Raw genomic sequence first — 27,311 nt, 5'->3', positions numbered from 1 at the left:
CTGTACAAGATTCACGGTTTGTACAAATATCTTGTGCTGAAACGATACTGGGATAATGGAACTGACACTTTAATTTTCTCTATTTGTGGAAGTGCTTCTTTAAAGCCGCTTTGAAAACTGCAGCCAACAGATTGCTGCACACTGCTCTAAACACCAGTACTGCTGTCCCCGTATTGTGACTATGTGCAACCACACACTGCCACAGGGCTGACCTGCCGCTGTTTTCCATGTGTAAATTGGCCGTGTTTGAATTTGCAGCGAGCCTTCGAGCAATTTACAAGTTGGCCAATCACAAATCTTTTAAAACCATCCAATCATTTCTGCTGCAAGTTAAATATATAAAAAATAACGTAGGTGGAGGAAGTAAACCTCACTACAGTAAATCTGAATGCATAGATAAAGTTGTGAGATAAAGACTCTTAACATATTCAACCAAAGCCAGGGCTTTGGTTGAGGAAGGAGTTCCATAAAAGTACAGAATCAAATAAGAGAGAGTTATTGTAACCAGATGATGGTGAAAGACAGAGTAAAAAATCCAGAATAACTTCTGGAGGTTTTTTTTTTTTTTTCGTTTTAATGAAAAAGAGGCAGCATAAAACTATTATTCAACATAAGTCCTTGATTTTCTACGTTTTGGTTAATTCATTTGGATTTTTAAAAATATTTCAGCTGATTCTTTTTTTTTTTTTTATTGTCCATATAGACAATTTTAGAAAATATTGGCAGACTTCAGAGAAAAAAATTATAATTTGAGTAGATTTCTTCTTAAACCATGTACAGAACTCCTCCTTCATTTGAACCATGTAAAGTTGTTCCTTTTGTCAATAATCTTCACATTAACAGATTCCAAATGAACCACACAAACAGACGTTAACATAAAAACAGAATGGCCCCACTGTGAACCATCACAGGTTTTTTTTTTTTTTTTTTGTTCAGTGTTTTACATTTCACTAGTGTTAGAATAGGTTCATCTGTTTAGTAAAAGCTAATTAAAGCCTTTGTTCAATACCGTCTGCATGCCCAACCAGAGCACGACACAAGAGTTAAGTTTATAACAGATAAATACAAAAATAATAATACTGATAATGCTACAGTGGTTAATCATTGTTTCATAGTTCAGAATAAAATTTGTAGCAGTAAAAAATAAACAGGACTGCTTAAAATTCAGAGAATTAGCACACTTAGTAGAATTTGAAGCTCTCATTGTTCGAGGACCACGACGTCGGCCACTCCGTGTACTTGTGTTAGCTGTTTACAATCAAGCGACGCCACCAGTTTCCTGGGTCCAGGTTGGGTGGGGATGAAGTGCTCCGTCAGTGTTACTGTGGCTTGGCCTCCCACATCACTGAGACAGGAAGAAATCAAACGTTAGTTTCAAAAGGAGAAGAAAATGGGGAAGAGAAGATCCTGGGGGGAAAAAATGGAAGTCTGCTCACCCTACGACCACTTCATGACCCTTCTGAAGGCCCAGGCCTTCCACCCTGAACACGACGTCCTTCAGTATACGTGACAGCGGGTTGGTGAAGGTAATCTTAGCTGACATCTCCTTACCCACCACAGCTTCACCCAGAGGCTGGTTTAAAAAGGGAGAAGTGGAACTTCATCAAGGAAAAGAAGCTGAATCGAACACTCTACAGAATTTGTGTTGTTATGCTTGATTTTAAAAGCCGGGAAATTCAGATGCTAATTTAAAGCTCACCGTGATCTGGAGGTCAGGTGTACGGAGTCTGAACGTTGTCTGGTTGGCCAACACTTGCTTGGTTTCACTGACTCTTCCGGACAGTGTCAGCATCAGAGCAGCCTGGTCCACCAACTGGTTCTGGTACTGCTGGTACGGCAAAACCCATTCGATAATCTTTTCTGTGTGCAGAGGGAAAGAAATAATTTTAATTTTTTTTACCAACGGAACGCTCCTATTTTTACTGACCTGACAAGCTTATATCAACATTCTCCTAACCCTGCAGTAACTTCTTAATAACTTTGTTTGGTTTGTTTTTGTCATTTTTGCTAGCACTTGCTAACTTATGGGAAAGAAGCTAGTTTGTTTACACAGCAAGAACATTTGCAAACATTTTTCCAGCCCGCGCATTGTCTTCATTTTAAAGAGTGATAAGAAACACCAGCTGGAGCTCTACCCACTGACAACTGACTTATCTCTGCTCACCTCTCCAGCTTTGCTGGTTATTTTCTCTTAGGTTCGGTTTGTTCGCATATTAAAACAGTTTCACATACACACACACACCGCATGTATCATACAACAGAAAACTGACTGACCTCAATAACCCCAAAAGATAGAACCTATGATTTTAGTTTCATTTATCACCACAGCACGCTTAGCCCTTCTGCTCTTGTCTGTTCTTGAAAGCTACTTTGGCTCAAGATGAGAGAACATGGAATCTCCCCATTTATTTTAAAGTGTCGCAAGACCCTTTTATTACTCCACCCAAATGTTGTGACTCAGCTCAAAAGGAAAAATATCGGCAATCGGGTAACCAGGGAGTGCTAGTCATTTTACCTCTTTTAATTATTTCTACTTACAATTTGTGGGTATTAAGTGTCTGCCGTTTACCACAGGGAATTTCATATGTCATGGAACACAGTATGAACCCAACATTTTGATTGAAAGCAACTTTCTATAATCTACTCACACCCAAAAGTAAGAAATATGTTTAGTAACTCTAGTATGTCCCATAACCTTACCCTGAAGAGGTCACTTAAAGTCATTTTGGTTTGATCGTGAGTCACGGAAACAGAAACTTGGAATAGAGTGTAATACAAATTTTCAGATGATCACTAAAATAAACCACATCTGAAACTTGACCCCTTTACCAACATAATTCATAAAGATATCTGACTAAAGTAAAGAATGAACTTATATGTCATGGCTTTTAGTTGCTTGGTTATTTATGACAAACATAATGGTGTGAAAGGGGCTTAAATGATCCTCTATTTGTTCACAAAAATCTTCTCTTCCTGTCCGTCCCACTGACAGCTTAATTTAGTCCAAAGCAATAAGAATTATGGTAACCAAAGCTAAAGCTCTATATGGGTTGGAAAAAAATCTGTAGCATTATTTGTTTTTCACATTTTAACCAACCAGATAAAAATCAGACCTTCATTGGGCAAAAGCTCCACAGGGATCTTATCCTTCTTGATGGCGTTCTTCAGCACGCCGGTGTAGTACATGACGGCCACCTGGCTGTGTAGCGTTGTCTGGCGGGGCTGTGAGCTCTGGTTTTTTACCACAATGCTCAGCTTGGCGTCGGTGCCCATCCTAGGCCCCTCGCCGTCTATCTTCACCTCCACGGTCACATCCTCGGATGCAGGAACGGAGTAGACGTCTGGCTTGCTGCCATACCGACATGCTGTCTCCACAGCAATGCGCTCCTCCTCAGATTCTGCCCAGGGAGAGGATAAAGAGGTAAGTGAACATTCTTTTTGTCGGATTGTACAGGAATTATGTAAAGCTACACCAGAAATGGTACACAGAGATATTTTAGAAGACGTGAGCGGTTGTGTAGTTTGGGAGGAATCTGTGAACAGAAGGCTTATCAGTACCTTCTGGGTGTTTGTACAGGTGTGTGATGTCATTCCGCTCATCAGAGCCCACTGCCTTGGTGCTAATGCAGTGCCCAACCGCTTTCTTCTCGCTGTAGACCTGGGAGAAAGTACCGTCCAGGTTCCTCTGCCAGTAGATTTTGTCACTGTTGACCTGAGAAGCAAATGCCAAAAAGGATTGTCAGCTTTAAAGATTTATGATCAATCTGAACTCACGGATAACAGTTTATTGCTTAATTCATTTCAGCTTGAAGGCACAAGACATAATTATTTATAATTTCATTGACTTAATTAGATAATCATAAAATCCTCCACAGGAGATGCTTATAAACCACTTAACTAAATATTGGCAGTAAAACTGAAAATGCAAACTTCTCCGGGTAAAAAGGTTACTCCTATAAAGCCTAAACCTTCAGCTTATAATGTGGATATAAAAAAAAAATACACTCACCTCAGCAAAGACGAAAGGTGTGTCGTGTTTCAGGTAGACCTGGCCAGAGCGGATGGCGTTGACAGAGGCTGGGCCACAGCGGAAGGTGCCCTGGCTTGTTTCTTGGGGTGTGGAGTCAACAGCCTGCCAGCCTCCGTGGCCAGGGGGCAGGTCTGGTCTGGCCATCCAGCAGTCATTCCAGACATGGAAATTCCTACAGGTAAAAAGGTTGTCGCGTTTGAGAAAGTCCACTCATCTAATGGCTTTTTTTAATACTAAAAAGTATTGGCACCACTCTAATTTGCCCCCGCGGTCTGAAACAGCAGCGTTTCTTATAAAGTCTACAAACATGAAGAAACAGCTGATTTGGCTAACTACATTTTACACCTTAAGTGAGTTTGACAATACATAATGGTTGTTTAATACAGGGCAATTGGGAAAAGGAAGTTTTAATTACCGAAAAAAACAACTATATTTTGACGTAGCAAATAGACAAATCACAACTACAACCAGTTTTAAGGGCATACTAAAGGTTAAATTTCATAATATATCAGAGGCAGAGAGCATAGAAAAGTGTAAACTTATTTTTAAAGCTGATAACGTCAAACCAAACTTTTCCGACGCAGCCTTTGAAGCCACACCGTATAAATGGGTACTTCCATACATATAGATGCTTTATCCAGAAATGCAGAACATGACTGCCAACTCTAAACAAAACAACAAATATATCTCTTGACAAAAATAATCCTTTTAAGGGGAACATGTTTAATGGATATCTGGTTGCTTTCTGGTGATACAGAAAGTGATGCAGTAAGCAATCTTACTTTCTCTATAGATGGAGGAAATGAACGCGGGTTTCCCCTTACCCTTACCCTTGCACAAATGCCCCCCCCCCCCCCCCCCCCCCTCCCACCACCATCTTCAAGGGGACAGTGAGGATTTGTGGGGATTCAGTTTAGTTGTTAAAATTCTATTTGGTGAGAAACTATACTTTTTGGTTTTGATCAGTTTATGTCTACACATTGCAATATTAAATCAAATCGACAACTTCTTTCTCCAAATGTTTCTTCTGCATGTTCAGCATAAATAAGCTGCAGCTGCAACTTGTTTTGTTTTTTTCCCAGTGTCTGAGCCAAATGAATGATAAATGGTATATACTTTCAATTCCTCTCCACTCCCTCCTTTCCTCTTTTCACTTCTTCTTCCTGTCCTCTTGAGAGGTTTGGTACTACTAACCTACAGTTGACCCTTAACTGGTAAAAGACGGAGTCATCGTGCCAGGAAACGTGAGACTTTCTGATGCTTCAACTCACTGCTACTGTGTTTTCCACAATCTCTACAAGGATCACTAATATAAACCATTCAGATGACAGATATGCCAAAGGGTTTGTGTTTTGGAATAGCGTTTTGGTCACTAGCGGTCCTTCTCCTCAGGGGAATCACAGATAACCACAGAGCGCTTTTAAATCCCAGGGTAGGACACTAGTCTGCTGGATCTCTGAACTACTAGCTTGCAGACATTTCTCCTGACGACTTCCTAATCACTGGACAAATCAATGAATAACCATTTGCTTTATAGCATCAGTGAAATATCAAGACTTTGCTTTCATTACTTTATGTTTGTGTCCACTGTGCTAAGCATTGATGTCCATGTTTGGAGTTCTATACGTAACGTAAGCCTTCTTAAACAAACCTCTTTCTTTCACATAAATTGACATAGTTCCCAACTTGGGACATAAAATTTAATACAACTATCAATTCTGAATTTGTAAAGTAGATGATATATGCTCTTTAAACCGCCAAAGTATATGAGAGCCAAATATTGGAAGGGGAAATGTTAGCAAATAGCACACAGAATATTAGGTTCTGTGGGTTGAAAGGAGCTGCAAATGGCTAAAGCGCATGACTTCTCCAAGCATTCCAGCGTAAGGGGAGTGCTTTTGGAGAGGACCTAAATTTAGTGCGTTCCAGAGATATGCACGGAGCAGCTGGCCTTTTCATGCGTGTTCTATTGTACGGATGAATGGTGCCCTTCCAACGTAAAGTTCAGCATCTCACCAGACAGAGTCACTGTTAAGCAGGTCAATTGGCTCCATATTCTCATCAAAGTAAATATCTGTAGTGAGGGATACATCGGTGTCGTGTGCAGACTGGAAGTTGGTCACACTACGGGCAGGTATGCCAAGGCAGCGCAGCACTGAAAACGAGGAAAGGCAGACAAAGCATTAAAATTACATTTGCAAGCAAATCTAATAACTGGCCTGAACTGAACATACACTTTCTATAGTTACATATATTTTTTTGCGCATTTCACAGGGTAAACTTTATTATTCCAGCTGAATGAAAGCAACACATGTAGCTCAGCTTGTGGCAAAAGTAGCACGTATGACGAGAATGTCGGTGAGATGAATTTAGGTTATGCATGAGCTACGGCTCGCTATCAGGGGCATGTGCTAAAATCAGCAAGCTATCATGTGAGGGTTCCCTGGATACACACACACAATGAAGATATGGTTGCAGAGAAAGCTGATGAAAAGCGCCTGATTAGATCAGAAACATTTTTTTGGAGTCTTAATGGAGTTAGTAACTTTTTGAGCAGATGGATTCCAGCGAACACTGCTTAGTATCCTCTCTAGATTCTTTACATACACGCGCAGCAAATAAACATGCACAGCACACTCCTCACAGATGGCTTCAAACAGCTTTCAACCCCCTTCTGTGGTTCAAGCCCTCCCTATAAACAAACCCTGCTTACTCTCCCACACATAACATCCACAAGTGCAGCTTCTGTGTGTTATTTTTCTCCTGCTCACCCGTAGTAGTGACCCCGGAGAAGACCCAACACTGCCCGTATTTCACGGGCGTTCCGGTGGAGGAGTGGTATTTCCTCAGGATCTCCACACTGCTGCTCCAGGCTGCAGGAGAGACTCCGTCGGCGTAATTCCCCGACCAGTTCCCAACCAGGACCCCATAGTCGTCCTGTGCATTTATCTGAAAGCATAACTTTTATTTGCACCGTTTCCATTTATTTTAACTCATTTTCTGTTGTCTTTTTCTTGTGTATGTTGTATTTTCTCACCATGGCGGAAATGACTCTGACCACATTGACCGGATCCCCTCTGCCAGATGGGGGCATGTCACTCTTCTCCAAGATGAACAGGCATGCATCCAGGATTCCCTCATGAAACTAGCAAAAAAGGAACAGGATTAGTACAAAATAGCTAAACACAAATTATATGAATGAAACGGCTATATACAACGAGAGCATGACGGTAGCGAGTATAACCACAGATGCATAGTTTGACACAATACTTTGTAGTTTTTAAACCTTTAAGAAGAAAGAGAATATTGTTCACAATGAAATACTAATACCCATGATAATCTGTCATTAGGATTAAATTGTGTGCAAATTGATATGTTAAACCCACAAACTTCAATGTGAGGTTGTAACGTATTTCTAATTTACCTTACATAAGGTAAGGTAAATTTATTTTTACAGTACTTTTCAGTAACAACACATTTAAGACATGTTTTTATTGGAATTTTGTGTGACAGACCACAAGATCCAGTGCAGAATTGTGAAGTGGACGGAACAGGAAGCATAGTTTTTCAAAAATTGACATAAAAAAGTGTAGCACACTCCTGTATTCAGCACCTTCTACTCTGATATGAATAAACCTGTGTGTAATCTAATCTCAGCTTAGATCCAGCAGTTCTATGAAGACCACAGAGGTTGGTTGGAGAACATCAGTGAACAAAGAAAGTCTCTGAAAAGGGTTCAGGGTTACGATATGAAACTAGATCAAGCTTTGGTCTCGTCATACAGTACTGTTCAATCCCTCATCTGAAAATGGACCAACTGCAAACATACCAAGACATAGCTGTCTGTCTAAATGAACAGCCCGAGAGCATTGATCAGAGAAACAGCCTAGATGGCCATGGTAACTCTGGAGGAGCTGCAGAGCTCAACACAGCTGAGGTGGAAGAATCTGTGGACTGGTCAACTATTAGCTGTGCACAACATAAATCTTGCCTTTACGAGAGCGGCGAAAAGAACGTCACGGTTGGAAAACTTCCTAAAGGAGCTCCATTTGCACTTTGTATGCAGGTGATATGTATAAAACTGTGTGTGGAGAATTAACCCTATACATTACTTTAAATACATCATCTGCCCAGCGAAACACGGTGACGTCAGCACAATGCTATGGGGATGCTTTTTCTTTAGGCAGGACAGTGTCAGATTTAGAACAATCTGAGTTGATTGGTAAAGGTTGAGACCTGAATCCACCTGAAAATAGGTTCCAGTGTGGCTCTCCATCCAGTCTGACTGAGCTTGGGTTGGGTCTCTACATATGCAAAGATCGTAGACACATACCCGAAAAGACTTGCGGCTGTACTTTCTGCAAAATGGGGTTTGAAGAAGTGTTGACTTGAAGGGGCAGAATACAAATGAAGCCCACAAATGGGCTGGAAAAAAAAATATATATATAAAAAAAAAACATGGATGCTTCTTTTCAAATCACAAACATGCACTACGCAACACTTATCCAGTTCTGACAGATGCATAACTTGCCCTTTTTTGATCCACTGCAGGGCCTTGGGATGTTATAGCTACAGTAATTGTGAAGCTGCTGTGGTGTGGAGAACTCTCCCAGGCTGTGCTGTAATTATATTTCACAAAGGCATGCTCACAGCACTTTACAGTCCCGTCTAGTCCGTACCTGCCCAAAGTTCCACGTGCGGGCGCCGATTTGCTTCTCTGTGCCGTAGTAAATCCTCCCAATGTCGTTCAGCACATACTCTTTCCTCTGCTCTTCATTATCCAGGAACACGGTATCCTCTAGAAAAAACAAAAAAACAAAACAAACCGGAGATATAAAACTAGTTTGGACCTAAGACTTCTGGAAATGTGGCTGACGGTTTAAACCAAAATGTCTGATATCTTTTGATCCAGTAGACTAGATTGTAAGCCTTGGCCTGCTCGTAGAAATAACTCCCCCAAAAAAATCACCCAGTGACTAAACCGCTTAAGAATGTGACCCTTTTTTCTCAATTTATTGGACCAAGTCCCGAAGGTCAGGAAATGGTTAAAAAATACAATGAATCCATGGACCTTACAGTGGGGCCCTCAGTGGCCTATGGGAAACAGTCTGTTTGGAGAGAAATCAGCGTTGCACACTTGGGCGTGGGTCACTTCACATGAACATTTCTTTTTCCATCTGCTTTCTTTCCCATCCCGCTCTTGCTATCAGCAGAGTGATTAAACATGGGTGGTGGGAAAACAACAGAAAATAAAAAAGAAACAGAAAGGAAGAACAGTAAAAGTATCAGGGTGTCTAAAGCGGGCATCAGAAAAGAGCAAGTGAAAGGAATAGATAAAAGAGTCACGGGGGAAAACCGTGAGAAAGTAGGGGAATTAATGTTTGGGAGTGTTTGGAGCAAGGGGGAGAGCGAAGAATAACACTGATGTTGGGATTTTTAAAGAAGAAAGCAGGCAGAGGTGAAACTGCGGCAGCTGTCAGCTGAGACTTTGTCCGTTTTTGCTCCTTTCAAAGAAAAATTCCCGGAATGTGGGAAGAAAACACCCAGGAGGATATGAAGGAGGAGGCTCAAAACCAGATTTGAAGGGGGGCCACGGAGTGAAGTTCAGGTTTGCAGATCGAAAGAAAAAAAGGCATCTGAACTGTGTGGGAGAGGCGTAGAAAAAGCAGGAAATACACATGGAAGCAGTAAAGAGCCAGAAAGAAGGCTGGTTTTCCCCCAGCTGGCCGCATCACTCTGAACTCAGCCCCTTGGCATTTTATACAATAATTGTTGGATTTGGAATTTTTTATGGGCATGAGGGAGAGATTTGGTTTAGGAAGAAGAGATCGGAAGGGGGGAGAAGCGAATTGGGCACGCCAGCTAAAGACAGAAGAAAACGTACTCCACTGCGCATATTCTTCTCTCTTTCAAATATCCTGTAGGGATCATTTGCCAAGCTCAGCCCAGTAAACAAAGAGCTCATTTCCTTTAAACGTTCTTATCTGAATAAAATAACAAGCAGTGGCAATAAGAAAATAAAGCAAACTCTCATAGCAATTCATCCCAGAGAGGTTAAGAGCTTTGGAACCCAACCCAAAGACGGATTTGGAGCTGTAAAAATGTGTTTACATCATGCAACAAAAAATATCTCAAAACTCTTTTATAGAACTTCAAAGACTTATATCTTACATTTAGTTTTGCATAAGGAGAAATCCAGGAACAATCTCAAAACAGTTTTAGACGTTACACAGCACTGCTGCACCAACACAAAATAGCACATGATTATGCAGACATTTACCACAGCTTTTGTTTTTTTTAATAAATAGAAATCTGAAAACTTGTAGGCCGGATGCTTTCCTCTCATGGCAGTTACACCTGCAAGTACCAGCTTCGCAAACCTAGACACTGAATTGTGCGTCAATCCTCTTTGCAAAATAGCGTATGCAGTCAGATTAGACAGAAGGTATTTGTAAGAAGACATTTTCAAGCCTTGGCACAGATCAGGAGCTAGATTAAGATCTGGACTTTGACTGGGCCGTTCTAACGCATCAACGTGCTTTGACCTAAAACGTTTATTTGAAGCTCTCGCTGTACGTTTTGGCTTATTCTCGTTCTGGCAGGCGGACTTACATCCACGTTGACCTGCTTCTCTCCCTGCTGAATAAAAGTATTGCCAAAGCAGGACTCCGCCACTCCCATGTTTCATAGTGGATGCCATGTTTGCAGCAGGATGTGGAGTGCTAGTTTTCATCTGAACTGAGCTCCTTCTTTTACTGTGGCCACCTTATACTGCAACTAGGATGTCTTGTGGCTTTCTTTCAATAATGGCTTTCTGCTTGCCTCTCTTCCATTAGGCCAGATTGGTGCAGTGAACTACAAGAAGTTGTCTTGTCAACAGAGTGGGATCCCTACAGTGCCCCAGAGTAGCCACGAGCCTCTTGGCTGCTAATCTTATTATTACTCTCCGTTCTTGGCCTGTTATATTAGGTGGCCGGTCCGGTCTTGGTAGGGGTGCAGTTGTGCCTGACTTTTTTTTTCATCGTAAGACGATGGTTTAAACAGTGCTGTAAGAGATCTCCAAAGCTCAGGTGGATAGGATATGGTTTAACAACCAATCCTGCTTTAAACGTCTCTGCAACTTAAGGTTTGTGGTTGGAAAGTAAAAAATAAAATATGGAAATGTCAAATACTAGTTAAATACTTGTTCAGGAAAGTGGAAATGTTTATGCTGCAACAAATTTTTTTATTGGGGCGTTGATATTTTAAATCCCTTATGATAACATGAGTTATCTTTTGGTTCTCCTCTTCACAACAGAGGAGGATAGAAGAGTTTAGGGGAAAAAAAAATGTGGACCACGTTTGGTAGCATCCTTTCATTAAATGCCTCAGTGTATCAAGAGAAACCGCGGGGCTAATTGAAATTCTGCAACGAGTCGGAGAACTCGTTAATCTCCGATTGTTCCGCAGAAGTCCGAAAGGCACGGATAAAAGTACCCAGAGCCCAAAGCGCACTGTCTTTTTCACTCTGATTTACCATGCCTCTAAAAGCCCAACCCAGGCACCTCTAAATCAGGGGTTCCCCAACTTTTCAACCGGCAACCTAGAAGTAACAGTGCCAGAGACTGGTCATCAACTTGCGATGTGGATCTGTAGTCAGTCCCTTTTCCCCTGCAACCCCTAAATAAAATCAATAAGCTGACTTTACAATACAAGTCATATGTAAACACAGTCCACCTGTGTGCAGTTTAATGTCCGTGTTACTCCGGTTGCTCTGTTAAGGCCTCAGGGGTTTATCGGAGAACAACGGTGAACAAAAAGCATCATAAAAGACCACAGCAGACAGATCAGGGACTGAGTTGCAAACGATTAGATTTATATATTTTTTTAAACGTTTTGAAGACAGAAGCATTTAAACCGTAAGAAGTCTGGTCAACTAATACCAGACCAAACTTGATCTTTCTGGCCTACATGTAAAACACTGAGTGGCAGGGAGCTACCCATGTGCATCACCCCTAGCACAGCACCCCCACGTTAAAACATGGTGATGGTACCATCCTGCTGTGGGGATGCAGCAGGGAGTGTGAAGACCGTCAAGGTTGATGCGCAGGCCAATGGAGCTAAATGACGACAAACCCTGGAAGAAAACTTAAGAGGCTGCAGTTCACCTTCCAGCAGCGGCGCCACCTAAACCTGCAGCCAGAGCTTCAACGGAACGGTTTGGATCAACACATATGAGATGCTGCTTTGTTCTGGTCACATAGAATTACATAAAATCCATAGTAAATTACATAAAAATAGCAAATTACATACTGTAACATTACAATATGAGGGGAAAACAAGTTGATGAGGTGTGAAAACTAAGGTCTGCGCAAGAAGAAGAGCTTTTTGTGGTAAAGTCGTTGTATTTATCAATTGTGTTTGTTTAAAGTTCGTTGTGAGCATTAGCAACAGTAGAAGCACGGTGGTATGTTGGCTATAAATGGGGCCCCTTAAGGTCTATTTCTTCCTGCAAACAAACTGGTTTGATCTCAAATGTACCCGAGAGCTGTGCTTAAGAGGGCCAAACAAGTGTGCCAAAAGTTTTAAATCATAGTCAGGGGAGTTACATAACTCAGATTCTTACCCACAGTCATGCTGCTGCTGCTGCTGCTTGATGGACAGCAGCACACTCTTAGACTCTGCTGACCTTCCTCACGCATGTGAAACACTATATCAGTACTCCTTTTAGAGATTACAGCTCCAAACAGCCATCTGTTTTCTTCAGGTATTTGCTGTCAGACTGATTAAAATGTACTTGCAGCACAGCAGCAATGTTTTAGTCAAAAAAAAAAAACACCATTCCAGAAAAATCATAGACTTATATCAATTAATTCTTTCTAGGCATTCAATCGAACGATGCCTTTCTTTTCCTTCCTTGTTTTTCTATGACTATCGTTTTTGACCCGCCTTTCTTTTCCTCCTCTCTTCCACATTTCCGCCTTACATCCTTCGCTCCCTCTTCCTCACCTTCACACCAAGGATTGAAGAGCATGACGATGTCCTTGTTGGAGCTGTGGACTGTCGGCTCCCCGTCCTTGGCAGAGCTAGTCGTGACCGTGAGGCCGTACAGGCCGATCACCGCGCTGGCCGGGGAGTTTACGGACAGCCTGATCTTGTTGCCGGTCTGCTCTGTGATCTTGGCCTCCCAGCGCTCGTCATCCATGTGCTCCACCAGCGGAATGATGACATGGGTCCCTTTAGAAACGATGGGCAGGGGACCTACGACACACAAGACAAGATTGCATTTTTGTTGGATTTGTTCTGATTGTTTACAATCAATGACACCCCAGTGATAAAGATATGTAAAAAAAAAAAAAAAAAGGCATAAAATAAATAGATCTTTGATTGCAGCAGCATAATCTCGCTCAGTAAAATTTAGGTAAATGCAACCTTTGATTTTATTCAGTGGGGTCTTTCAGAGAGAAACAGGCCTGCAGCTCCACACATCTCCCCCCAAACGTAACACGAGGGGCTTTTCCACACGCTCGTCCTTTACTTCATGCCAAACCCACCTTAAGCTTTTGTCTTCAAAGCTCAATATTAGTCGTATTTGACCGAAGGGAAGCAAAGCTAGTTAAAGTCCAAGCAGAGTTCAGCAAATTCAAAGGTCTTTCTCTGGCATCACTCCCAAACAACAGTAACATTAGCTCAATCCACTGAGTGAAGCACATCATATATAAATTATATATTATCGCACAGAATAATGTTTTCTAAGCCTTTTATCTCTGTTAATTATAATGATCTTCCGTTTAAAGTTAATGGATAGCCATCATTTAAGATTAGAAGGTTACACCAGACCAATGAAAAACCCTTTTCATACTGAAATGAGGGCATGATGAAAAGCATGTTTAACACCTGCTTAAAGGTTGTTTTTATTTCTAAAGGTACTTTTAATCTGACGATCGAGCCTCATCAGAGCGCGTGTGAAGACTTGGTTATAAAGGAGACATGATGGGCCCAAGATGACGCTGTGCTGCAGGTCTCGAACAGCGAGTTTTTCTTTTTTTACATTTATTATGATCACCTACACTGTGCAAGGTGACAAGGTAAACATAGGTCCTCGTCTGGCCTAGTGGCTACAGTACATAGACATCTCTGTCCAGTCACATATCTACCATAAAGATTACTTTTGAGAAGTCTGTAAAAGGATGAATTTGGAGAAATAGGTCAAATACTTTGAATTTAAAGGGAATGGTAGAGATACCAACAATGGTGCCGCTGGTGATTTTGTCCCAAACATTTATTCTGTGACGTTGCGTAATCTCACAGAGGTGATGGGAAATTGCAGCCTCAAGCTGAAAACAGACTGAACTATATCTGAATGAGTCAGGGCGGTCCGGTAAATGGGAGAACACTCTAAACCACATATGAATCCCAGCCTCTCCCAGCTGTGCGCAATTTTAGTTTTCTAAGCAAACAAACCTTTAAGCCTGGAACTGCTCCAACATATTCAGTTGTGTTTGTTTTTTTCATTCGGGAAATCAAAAGCACATGTGTTTGCATTTTAAGAGTTGCTTTAAACGGTTTTCTTTATGTCATCTGATATTCTGTTCTTGCCTAACAAGCTCACTTGCCTGTCTAAAACACTGAATGCTCTCCATTGAAGCGTTAGCTCTGCGCAACTCAGCTGGAAGGCCATGTTCAGACTCCAGCAATAAGTGTATCAAGAAGCCATTGTTCCCCGTCTGACTGCATCCAGAACTCCTGGAGTTTCCTCTCGTCTAAATAAAAATGCAATGAAGAATCTAAAGAAATACTGCATTTAAACAAACAGCTTTGTCCTCAAAATAAAACCAACTTTTTTAGTTGCCTAATTCTTGAAAATGCTTCATGTAAAACCTCCCCTGCAAATGCAGCTGAGAAAATCATGGTAATTATCTAAGCATTGCTTGACAGGAAACCGGTCCTGTGTGGTGATGCAATGGTCATTTATTCCCAAGTGTGTACTATGAGGACGGTAAATTCCAGAGGGAGGTGTCTGGTGTCCTGAGGTCTGGAAACTGTTAACGCTGAGGAATGGCTGGGTGGAATCCAAATCCTGTGTGGCAGCTAGGGTTCAACTGCAGCTCGGCCTGACGACGGGAGCAACCCCGCCCCCCCCCCCAGCATCAGCAACCACGCAGTGAAGAGAATTACAGAATTACATTTTTTGTATTTCAAATCTCTGAAGACCTTGCAGAAGATCGGCAAAAGCTTAACACAAATGAACTCATTCCAGCATCGTCCTCGCAGCATTTTGCAGAACCGCAGTTGACAGTGTGTTGACGAACTGCCGCTCAGAGTGGTGCTCTGCACATTATGGCACAGAGTAATGAGAGGCCTTTGTAGAAGACAGGGAAAGGACAGAGAAGGATCATTGAACTGTAGGAACGAGGTTTTGCATACTGCAAAGACTTGTCACAGCAGAACCACCACACTGCTGCACAGCTTTCTGCCTCAAGCTGTCGAAATACCGAGATGCAGATAGGAATTTGAACTTTTACATTATGGCTTTTATTTAAGAACCAAAGACTACGCTGAGGACGGAACCATCGGAGCTGGGGACACCATGGCCTCCTGTCACGGCTGCTCTTGCATCAACTTAGGCCAAGAAAAAGGAATGTGAGCTGAAAATTTGCGTCCACGTGTGTTGCGTTCGTCACGTCATCCCGTCATTTCCGGTAAGCGTTTTGACATAAGTGTTCCTTTTGGAACAATACTAACGATCGAAAGTGGGCACTACGGCAGTGCACTGACGGAAGTATTCGGAATGAGACAGACCCAATACGTGTGAGTGAGCTACAAATAATATGACTTGCTTATGTCTCTGCCTTGGAAATCCCCCTACACCAAAACGTTCTTTTTCTTTTTTATTACCTGTTTTCAGCTCCAAGCGCATTTTGTCCGTGTCAGCACTGAAGGGCCTGCTGAACTCTATCTCCATCTGGAAGGCCTGTCCTCTGCGGATGATCAGCTCGTCCCCATGGTACAGATCGGTGTGGTGCTCCACTCTGTTCTGTCCACTCTGGGAGCTCAGAAGGTCCACCGAGCACACTGACAGCTTGACTTCTGAGAGACAATAGGTGGATTAGAGCTTAAAAACGTCCAACGGCGTCGATAAACCCAGCCGTTGTATGGTTTATTCAGGATGCAGAACTGAAATTTAACTCTACCTTCGGTTTCCTTCATCTCTCCATTCTCAGGCTTTGGCTTGACAGGCTCGGGCATGGTGACCGCAGCGGCGGTCGGGGGCTTGGTGTACTCCACCTTGTCTGTGATGTCATAGGACGTGCCGTTTTGCCGCTTACAGCAGCATGGGCAGATCTTCCTGAACCAGCGACGGCAGCCTCCCTCCTCCTGCTTCTTCCCCTCTTGGCTCTGAATGGTAAGCTCTACCCTGAGGGGCGGGGCCGCTCCGGGGAAACGGCCAATTTCGGCCGGGCTTCGAACTGTCAGTCGCTCACCTGGCATTCTGAAAGACGCATAAATACATAAGAAAATGGGGTATTTTATTTTCAGTAACAAAAGTTCACATACCTTGATCATAAAAGCACAGAAGTAACTAAATACACAGCTACGACCCATCCTTTTTCTACATGTGTCTACCTGCTTTTTTGCTGTTGATTGTCTAGTTTAATAAAAAAGCAGCCTATACGGATGGCGATACATCGATTTTGTCGATTAATTAGAATTTGCAATTTTTTAAGGTTTAATTTTTGGAAAATGTGGATTTCATTTGGCCAATGCACTCATTGTGCCTCCATGAAGAGAACAACACGCGGAATATATGTTTAGGAAAATATATTGTCAAAATGTTGTAAAGACGAAAGCTTTTTTTTTACCATTATATGAGGCAATTTAATTAGCTCATTTACTTATTTTTTGAAGTTAGTTTGAAGTTACACAAGTGATCTGAAGCCTGTTCTTGGCTCATTGTGTAATACCACTAGCAGCAAACATTTTGATATATTTTCATTGCTTACAAGGTACGGCTTGTTTTACAAGCAATTTTCACAGCTTGTATGTAATTACACTTTGCATTCAGATCAGCTCGCAGGGAAGATGCTTGACCTAAATGTTCTTAAAGTCATTTCTTTAATTTATTTTTGTGAAACAAGAAGGGGGGGGGGTTATAGATTAATCAGATTTGGTATAATAAAAAAGTTGATTTTATTTTTAAGCCATATTACCCAGCCCTGGCAGCCAATTATCTCAAAATGCTAAAATCTTATTTATAACAAAGTCTTTTTAACGGGGAATCTTTGACAGACTTGTCACCAAAATTGTTAAAACAAACAGGCGAAAAAGTCAAGATGTCAGACTGGACACATTTTGTTTCAGTACATTTCATTCCAGCTCAACAGCACCTCACCAAACATCTCTCTATCTCTCTTTATCTTCACATAATGAAAAGGTCAAAGATCTTTTTTTTTTCATGTTTTCCCAGAATTACTTCACATCTAAACGAGACTTTCAGACATTCCCAAAGCATTAAGAGACATTTTGCAGACCTTGTTGTGAACACTCCCTGTGTGATCCAACATAACTCCTACAAGCAGCTGCATTCCATTTGTTGCAACCCGCCTGCACATAAACAGAAACTGCAGAGTAATGTATTTTATGTGATTGTGAAGTTTTTTTTTTAATGTGCACGTATGGTAGTGCTAGTTTAGATTCACTGTGGGAGCATTTATCTTGCTGTCACAACCCAGACTCAAACTGAGACGTTGAATTATGGCAACGAGAAAACACATCCTCTTTTATTTCTGGAGCTTCGTCTTTCGGGACATAATAAAAACAATCTGGAATTTACAAAGTAGTGAAATCATTTTAATCTAAACACCCAACATGTTATACAGTTTCATTAATAGTTAGACAAATTGCAAAAGCTATGGAGGAAAATCCTGAGTACTTGGCTGCTTCCATTGGATTTAAGAGGCATATGATCCTGGACGCTTCGAGTCACATACATTTGCTTCACTGAGTAATTGATGATCAGCAAAATCAGCCCTTTTAACAGTAATGACCTGAACTGTTACAGGCCTTACAGGTGTTAACAGAAAGCCAAGGTAGAAAAGGAACAGTAATGACCTAACAGAAACAGTCATTGTAGGGTTTTACCACATATTTCATAATTGTGTTTCCACAGCGTTTCACAATAAAAAAAGATCTGAACTTTAACTCATTACAGGACTTCCTTTTTTTTGTCTTTCAACCAGTCTTGTTGGAAGAAAATTTGTTGAAGGATAGTGCTTCAGAAAGTCAATTGCTTCTGCCAACTCAAAGCGGATAAAAGCTGAAGTTAAAACTAAATCTAAAGCTATATCTAAACAAATGACTCAAATTTGCGACATGTGTATATTTCCAACTTTCGAACAGAATGACTTTCTAGCATAAAAGATGCAGATGTTAGCTTCGGAGACGTTTAAACCTCCCTGTTTTGTGGACATGCTGCTATTAGCTTCTACACAAAGATGTGACTCTTAGAGAGAAATATGCCTTTAATTACTTTTTTATTAGGAAAATAATACCCTTAAATCTTTAATGGGCTGCTTCAGTTGTTTTGCATTTATGAAGGTTTCTGAAAAGCATGGAAAACAAAATGCAGTCCTCCATAAAAGATGTGCCATTTTCCGAGATGTCGCTGGTAAAATAATGATCTTTCTTCATATGTAACCATTTCAAGCATTCCTCAGATGCCTACCTTCTGACGAGAGGCTATTTTGGCATAGCTCCAGCTATTCACCAAGTCTGTATTTAAACAGACAAATTCAATGATAGCCTTAGGTGAAATGTCAGGGCTTTCAGATTGATTCTTCTGTTTAAATATTTGCATTGAGGTTTTCTTCAATGTAAATCATGTCAAATTGACTTTGCAGGCTAACTTGGGGAAAGGACAGCGATAGTGAAGTTATGTACCGGAGGTCAAAGGGCAATGTACAAATGAGGAGGTGGTTGGGAGGGGTGCCTCAACGTATCGAGCCTTCAGAACCCGTGTTTTATAAAGAATGCGTGGGTGTGTGTAACATCTGTGCTTTCTGTAAGAGGTAATCGGTGCAGTATGCTTCTGCTGGGATTTTTCCTATCTTACACTTCCTGAGGTCATCTGGCGACCAGAAATCAACTCCCTTCCACTGCTCCTTTCCAAATCAAACAAACATTCTCTGAACAATTGTGTAACAAATCATTAAAAAGCTGATTTCCCTCACTATTGTGTTTATATGGGTTCCCAAGGCTGCCTACTCACTTACCCGAAGCCCTTAAAGTAAAGAGTCATTATAAAAAGTGAGGTATGTGGAAAAATTGCTCTTTCCCTTCTATTTTGGTAAATGGTAAATGGCTTGTACTTGTATAGCACTTTAACTAGTCTTGACAACCCCAAAGCGCTTTACACTACAGTTCAGTCATTCACTCATTCACACCCTGGCGGTGGTGAGCTATGTTAGTAGCTACAGCTGCCCTGGGGCAGGCTGACAGAGGCGAGGCTGCAATGCACCGGCGCCACCGGGCCCTCTGATCACCGCCATTTTAATGCAAAAGCTTTTAATACAGGCATCAGTCAATCTTGAAATGAAGCGGTCTTCAGATGGAGAAAGTGGCAAACTCATCTCGATGAATAATGACAAAAGTCTGGGCTTGTTTAGTTGGTGAGGTGAGCCGTATTATGCAAAAAGTCTCTCAGCACTGATATGTCAAAACGCATTTTAATACTTAAATGCATTTATTATTTGTTTAATTGCAATACTGACTTTATGGTTCTCAACCTCTTGATGACAAGTACCAACTCACTGCATTTTTCCAAGAACCACCATATTGCAATAACATTTTAATACAGTACAATAACAGGATTTTTTTTTTCTTTTTGGAGTGAAACTTTTTTAATTCCTGGTTTGAAAATTAAAAAAGGTAGGCCAGCCTTTTCACTAATCCAGCTATAAAGATGCTGTGAGTTTAAAACAAATGGGATAGCTGCAATAATAAACTAGTTGCTTGCACATGTGGCAGTTTTCTGTATATAAAATACAAGCGGCATGTCAACGTGTTGTGTTTGAATACATATGATGGGAAGGAAGGAAGGAAGGATGGAAGGAAGGAAGGAAGGAAGGAAGGAAGCTGCAGTACCAGGAGAGAACCCACAAATTTATGAACACATTGCTTTAAACACAGCAGCGCTGAATACAGGTTAACATAATGCTTAGGGCTTAGATGTATGATTGGTCACAACTTTACAACAAAAGTAAAACAAACAAGCAACAAAATAATCCCAGTTTGTATATTGTGTATAGCCATGCTGATGTAAAAGTTTGATGTTACAGTCAAAGCAAATCATAAGCAAAAATAATAATAATAATAATAATAATAATAATAATAAAGAAACTAATGACACCATTTTAACCATGCTTATTTTGTTGGTATTTTTGTGGTATAAATTTGTTTCTGCTTCCAAACATTTGCCCTGCAATCTATAAATGCAGAAGTACATACAGGCCACACATGATGCACTGTATCTTTGTGATAAAGTGGAATCAGAAGCAGCTGCTGGCTGGGTCGCCACAACCCAACAGGCTGAAGTAGTGATAAAACCTTAACTAATCCAATAACTTTCCAAAGTTAATTTAGGAAACGAAGAGAGACTGCTGGGAGACAGAATAGTCGGAGAAACGTCCACAGGCAGCTGGGATCACGTGAAGCTGCTAAATGTGTTTATAGAATAACGGAGAAAAGAGAAACAGAACTAGTGAAGAGTCCATGCAGGGCTCCTTTTAGGGACGCGACGCGTTATTTCATAGGATTCCAGCTTCTCTGTTTACAGGACACCAGAATAAAGTTCTATGTTCGAGCATAAAATTGAATAAAAAAATAATAACTACATAAATAAGAGTTTTTAAGAACCTGACCTGATTGGATTCTTCTTTCGGGTCAGCGGGGAGACTTCTTCTTCTTGTTCTCCCTGTGTAACAATGCGGCGCTCTTTTAAAGGTTGATTAAAAACTTTCTTCTCGTGACGTGCGCCGCTCTTTGGATGTGGAACTTTTACGCATGTCCGACAAGAGGTTGCTCGGTATTTAAAGCAGATACACACCCCTATGCCTCAGCGCAGAACCCCGCCCTGAGGTGCTGCTGAACTTACCCCACTCCCACCGGGTGGTCCCGGTCCAAAGCGCGATTTGGTAAGCGGTGCGTCAGAGAGGGCGAGTACGCTTGTCCTGGTGGATGACGTGCGTGTGTGTGAAAAAAAAAAGGGGGGGGGGGGAGATTTGCTATTCAACAAGTTTATTAAGAAGAGTGAAACATTGAGAAACGACAGATGAGGTGATTCATCTGTTCCGGATGGATTAAAACATTTGGACTTGGGTGACCACCTCACGTTTTGAAACCATGGTTGAGCAAATATATTACTTTCGATTTGAGGGGGACCCTTTGGTTGCAAAAAAAAAAAAAAAAAAAAAAACTTCCCATTGCTCTTTCACTTTTTTATCTCTTGATTAGCCAACAGACCCACTTTCAACTAAAAGCTCATCATTACCCCTAATATATTTAAAGCTGGTTACTATAACAGGAGTAGGCAGCATGGCTCACTGCCCAGCATCCCATTGGCGTTGACGTGAGCATAAACATGGTATGGAAATATGTACCTGCTTGTTAGTTTATTTATTTATTTATTTTGTAATTTGGTCTGGAAAGCTACAGACTGAACAGTGATTCTTTTAAACACTATTTGAGAATCATAAAATCTACACTGCTGCAGACCAACTGAGACGGAGAAAAACATGAAAACCACAATATTTAGACTGATCGATCCTGCACTTTTTTCTGATTCGGTTGTGGATAAAAGGAAGGGACTTGCTCACTGTGCCGTTTATGCAAGAACCACATCCATGTTGTTCTCCAGCTTACTATTTCGTGAATTTTTCTTCATTGAAATAACAAATAATAAATATGTCTTCTATTAAACAAAAAAAGCTTAAAGGGGCATAGTCACATACTGTGACTTAAAGAATTTCTATGCCAGTACCTCACTATGGTTGCATACAAAGGTTTCCAATTCAATTATCGTGCACTGTTGGCACAATAACTTTACATATATATATATATATATATATATAACTGAAACGTTATGACATTTTAATGAATAAATACTACAATGAGTATACACGTTCATTGTTACCTGTGAAAGGTAATAGATCAGGTTTGTGCTGTGAATCGGTTGGTACAAATCCACGCAGCACATCAATGAGGCAGCTTCTTCGATTCGCTCCACTATGCCACTTCTATTCAATAGTGAGGTGAGCGTGACATTCTACGCTCAACGAGGGGTCTACGTATATGTCTGTGATGGAGCTGAGCGAGTCAGCAACGGCCAGCAGAGGTGTGAAAAGAAAGCGGTAAAGTACCCCTAACCCTGTAGACAAATTGATCTTCAACCACGCCGTGCTGTCACGGCTCTTTCTGCATGGAGTTTGCATGTTCTCTCGGTGCATGCATGGGTTTCTCTCTGGGTACTCCGGCTTCCTCCCACAGTCCAAAAACATGACTGTTAGGTTAATATATGCATGTATATGTGTATGTGTGTACATTTACACAGTGTGGAGGGAAAATGTTCTGTATAACTTTATTCTGCTTTGTAAAAGGAGGTCATAGTTATCTGTTGCAACCGATGTCATCAAACACGTGAACAACGTGACTATAAAGGTGATATTAAACACTGATCAAATATACTCACAGCTAGGACTGCCTTCATCAAAAATTATTCTTCCCACGACAACAGCCACCTAAACTTTGGTATTTATCCTGATTGAGGAACCTTTTTTTTCATGTTTCTCTGTGCATGAGCAGTGAAAGTGAGGAATACACAATTAAGTAATGTAGCCTTTTTTAAAGACTAAAACAAAATGTAATAAAAGAAAAAACAGAGTCCGTCATTGTGTTTTGTTTTAAACTATATGTATACGGTACATGTGTCAAAACCAACCCGAGGAACAAAGTGACAGCACTGCCCATGTCTTTAAATGCATTTCAAGCAAACTGCCACATGATTTTAGTTTGCTCATGAAAACGCATTTCTAATGGAAACTGTTATGAAGCAATAGTGGCAAACTTCCTAAGAAACAATGGTAATATTGCATCACTCCGTCACAGCTAGGTCATTGTCTTGAATGAAGTTCACCAGTGAATTTGTGGTTTTTCGGATTCAAATTTTGACATCATGTGAGCAGCAGTGACTCAGACGACCTAAGAATCCGGATGCCGTCTTAAACCTGCTTTACTTATCTTGCCCCATAATTACATGATGAGATAGTCCTGTTACAGTAACAAGCAGGCAGGAGCAGATTTCTTTTCTATGTTTGTTTAATCAGCCTATCATCATACTAACTGTGACAATGGTTAAATCATTGCGGATTATAATGTCATGCCTTTTCACAATACATGTTTTTTTTTTTTCAAATTGCCAACAAGGTTGTCTATCTCTGCAACCAACTCCATAAGTTTTATATGTAACTGCCCTCCAACTAAGACACCGGACAAACTGTAGATAAGTGATGGCATAAAATTAAAACCTTTATCATTTAGTCTGTATCTAATTTTGAAACTGAAGCATTTATCTGATCAGGATGTCTCCTGGAGGCGTGACTTTGACGTTTTCCAATGGCTGGATGGAAGGACGGATGGGTCAAGGAGCTACGTGTGACTACGCTGTTGACTTTGTCTCGTTTACCTATTAAGGACCATGGCCTTCTCTTGATTTGGGTAGGTAGTTGGTAAACTTCAGTATTAGCTAGGACAAGAAGAAAAGGGTTCATACTATATGACTTAAAGGCACCAGTTAAATTGTCTTTAGTTGTGTCTGAAAGAATATCCATTCCTATAATTTAATGGGCGTGCCATATTTGATTTTCCTATCTTTTAATGACTCACTGCAGTGACATCAAAAGCTGTGCACGATTGCAAAGGAGTGATGAAATGTGTCTGTGGGGCTATGTGTGTGTCTGCTCAATTTTTTTTCAACTGAATTGTTCATTCACAGTTTACTTCGCGCAAGCTGATTCATGCGCTGTCGCTGCTGTTGCTCTGGAGATGAACACAAACAGAGGAAACCAAAGGAGCTCTGCTGGTGCACAAATGATTTATCTGGAGCCCATGTATTTGCTCACAATGTCCTGCAGGTGTAAATAAAAGCAGGCTTGGGTGTTTAAGATACTCTGTATTAGCATAAAATTGTACCGTTAAGCAAAATCTTGTTTTTCTGAAAGGCAAAGAAAACGACACTTAGTTAGAATATCTCAAAAGTTTGGCATGCATTGATATCCAGTCCTCTGACTTAATACTTCACATGAGTCCATTTTGCTGCACAGACCACTTTGAAGCCTTTCGTAGTATGCCTCTACCAGCTTTGCTTTTTGAAGATGTTTTGCTTCTGCCATTTATTCTTAGTAATCAGACAGGAAATGATCAGGTAAGGGAGGAATACATGTACCAGACTTTTCAAGGTGAGGAATTGAAATCCCAGGTGGATGGGTCAAGAACTTGTAGCCTCTGCACATTGGGGCACCAGCTCTACCTGTACGCCATGCACCAGGACACATTTGTTTAAGCTTTGCTAAACATTCTCAACTCGATTTACTGCTAGACTTTTTGCAATGAGCTGTTCTATAAATAATTCTCTTGCAGCTCTTTATGTTTTGGGTTGCTGTCCTGCCGGAAGGTGAACCGCCGCTCTGGTCTCAAGTCTTTCACACCTCTGACAGGTTTTCTCCAGGGATTGCTGCTTGTTTATAGGGATTTCTGATATGATCAACTTCTTATCAGCTTGCCCATTCCTTCCAAAGAAAACCATCATCCCCAGGATAATGCAGTCACCAGTGTCAACATGGAGTCAACATGTCTGAGTCAACATGGGGATGGTGTATTCAGGGTGACACGCTGTGAGAGTTCTCTGCATGTGGGTCAAAATGTTCAAATAGTTGTCCTTTCAACAGCTTCCCCCAACTTAGCTGTTTATTTCTCCAGACTTACCATGGGCTTCTTGGCACAACACTTCTCTGGGAAGCTTCATGCAAACAGCAGGACAACCAGAAATGGATAGCAGAAACATATTAAAGTTCCCCTCCACGCTGTTTTCAATCTTATAGTCTGTCAGGATTTGTCTCGGAGAATCCGAACACACACACAGAGCCTGTTTAGAGGTGGTTTATTCAAAAGTTTGAGTCGTGGATGAGAGAACCAGAGTCTTTACTTGGGTGGAGAAGATGGATGGGGAACGCTGGAGGACTGGAGGGAACTGAAGGATCAAAAGACGCTGGAGGGCTGTTTTGCAGGAACCATATAGCCTCCAGAGCAGGTGAGAGAACGCTGGGGCAGCAGGGAGAACCAGCAGCAGAGCGGAAAGATCACCTGGAGCATAGAAACGATGGAGCAGCAGCAGACAGGCAATAGGAAAACTCTGGCAGCCAGACGTGGGAAAATCTCTGGCTGCAAGACTAGGGAGAGTAGACAACGGACCAGCGGGGAAGAGGAGACTGAGGTGAGCTTTTATAGTTGAGCTTGCCGGTGGAGAGAGTCCAGGATGATTGGAGGGTGAACAGGTGTAGATGATTAAGGTGAGTGGAAACAGAGCTAGGCGGCAGGAGGAAGGTGCTGGAAAATGCTCAAGGTGCAGCAGGCAAAAACTGCACCCTGACATAGTCACATTTAAAAAAGGACAATATACATTCCCTTGAGATTTGTTTGTCAAATTGAAAGTATATTTTCAAAATGAAAACCTTTCAGTTGTCTATACAATGAAAAATCATGTTTCTAACTAGGTTATGATGATATTCCATAATGAAACTCAGGGCCAAAGTGGTGTTTTGCTTGATTCATGCATGTCTGAGTAATCCTCGTGCCCTGTCCTAGAAAACGAACGGACCATCACAGGTCTGAGTAGAACGGTCATTACCCACCTCCTCCAGGAAGTACCTATACCCTGCTAACCCTGCCTGGTAAACAATTCAATTCAATAAAATTTTATTTATGTAACCCAGGCTTTCCCTCTTTAAACCTTCAGCTGGTAGAAGACACCCTATGGACTCTGCGTTGTGTTTTCTTTTGGGTGAAGGTGGGATGTGTTCCGTGCAGAAGAGGAACTGGACACAGGGCTCTTAGTTGTGGGGAGACCTTGGCGCGTTTATTTCGTCCACCTTACAGGCAGTAAACACACTGTCAGCATTCAAACATTTTCTTTTTTACAAAATATTCAAACATCACAAATACAAAATGCAATTTGTATTTAACTGGCAAACTGACCAAACAGAAATAGCTCCGTATATTAATGTAAAGTATATTTTACACCGGGCTAGCAGAGCTGCTGCTTACCTACAGGCAGTAAACACACTGTAAGGAATACAGCGTTCGCGCACAAAAAAAATCCCCTGCACTACGGTGTCCCCAGCAGGACAAACATGTTAGTAGTGCCAGGAATTGCAGAAAACAGCACCCCCTTTTGGAACATTTATGCACCCCTTTACATTTATATAGCGCCAATTAATGAAACATGTCATCTCAAGGCACTTTATAAAGTCAAATTCAATCATATTATACAGATTGGACCAAATTATACAGATTGGTCGAAAATGTCCTATATAAGGGAACCTAGTTGATTACATCAAAGTCTCGACAAGCAGCATTCACTCCTGGAGAAGCGTAGAGCCACGGGGAGAGTTGTCTGCATTGTTCATGGCTTTGCAGCAATCCCTCATACTGAGAAAGCATTTGGCGACAGTGAAAAGAAAAACTCATTAACAGGAAGGAAAAACCTCCAGCAGAATCAGGTTCAGTATGAACGGTCATCTGCCTCGACCGACTGCGGTTAGAGAAAACAGAGCACAGACACAATGAGAGAGACAAACAAGCACAGAAGCACACATTGATCCAGTAATCAGTTCTACATTAGATGGTAATAGCGGGTTTTCTGTCTTCCATGGATGATGTAACAGTTAACAAACCAGAAAACCAGACCAGGTGTACCTAGTATGAAGAACACAAACAGAGAGAACAAAAAGTTAAAAGCTGAAATGAAAATAAGCAATGCAAAACTGGAGAACAGTAGAACTCAGTAGAGAAAAATAGGCACTGATGTCCTCCAGTAGCCTAAGCCTATAGTAGCATAACTATAGAGGTAGTTCAGGGTAACATGAGCCACTCTAACTATAAGTTTTGTCAAAAAGGAAAGTTTTAAGATTAGTCTTAGAAGTAGACAGGGTGTCTGCCTCACGGACCAAAACTGGGAGTTGGTTCCACAGGA

At 41.3% G+C, this 27,311-nt stretch overlaps 1 protein-coding gene across 2 annotated transcripts; it reads right to left on the bottom strand.

Moving 5' to 3' along the window:
- Window positions 1-737: 737 nt before the first annotated feature.
- Window positions 738-21,143, bottom strand: tgm1l1 (transglutaminase 1 like 1). 2 transcript variants are annotated; one of them, XM_021310248.2, is made up of 14 exons: window positions 20,929-21,143; window positions 16,204-16,502; window positions 15,908-16,096; window positions 13,019-13,270; window positions 8,710-8,828; window positions 7,068-7,175; window positions 6,802-6,979; window positions 6,047-6,185; window positions 4,010-4,202; window positions 3,559-3,712; window positions 3,114-3,398; window positions 1,700-1,860; window positions 1,437-1,573; window positions 738-1,345 (listed from the first exon to the last, which is right to left on the bottom strand). In XM_021310248.2, the coding sequence occupies exons 2-14, from the start codon at window positions 16,499-16,501 to the stop codon at window positions 1,201-1,203; spliced, it is 2,358 nt and encodes a 785-aa protein (XP_021165923.2). In that variant the 5' UTR covers window position 16,502; window positions 20,929-21,143; the 3' UTR covers window positions 738-1,200. The 2 variants fall into 2 exon arrangements, with proteins under 2 accessions (XP_021165923.2, XP_012707356.2); XM_012851902.3 differs by having other exon boundaries at window positions 15,908-16,099; window positions 20,929-21,140.
- Between the last annotated feature and the right edge of the window lie 6,168 nt (window positions 21,144-27,311).

This window comes from Fundulus heteroclitus, chromosome 6, assembly GCF_011125445.2.
Source record: "Fundulus heteroclitus isolate FHET01 chromosome 6, MU-UCD_Fhet_4.1, whole genome shotgun sequence".
In the NCBI taxonomy this organism is placed as follows: domain Eukaryota; kingdom Metazoa; phylum Chordata; class Actinopteri; order Cyprinodontiformes; family Fundulidae; genus Fundulus; species Fundulus heteroclitus.
Note: the sequence above shows the minus strand (reverse complement) of the source record. Positions and strands in the feature narration are given on the sequence as shown.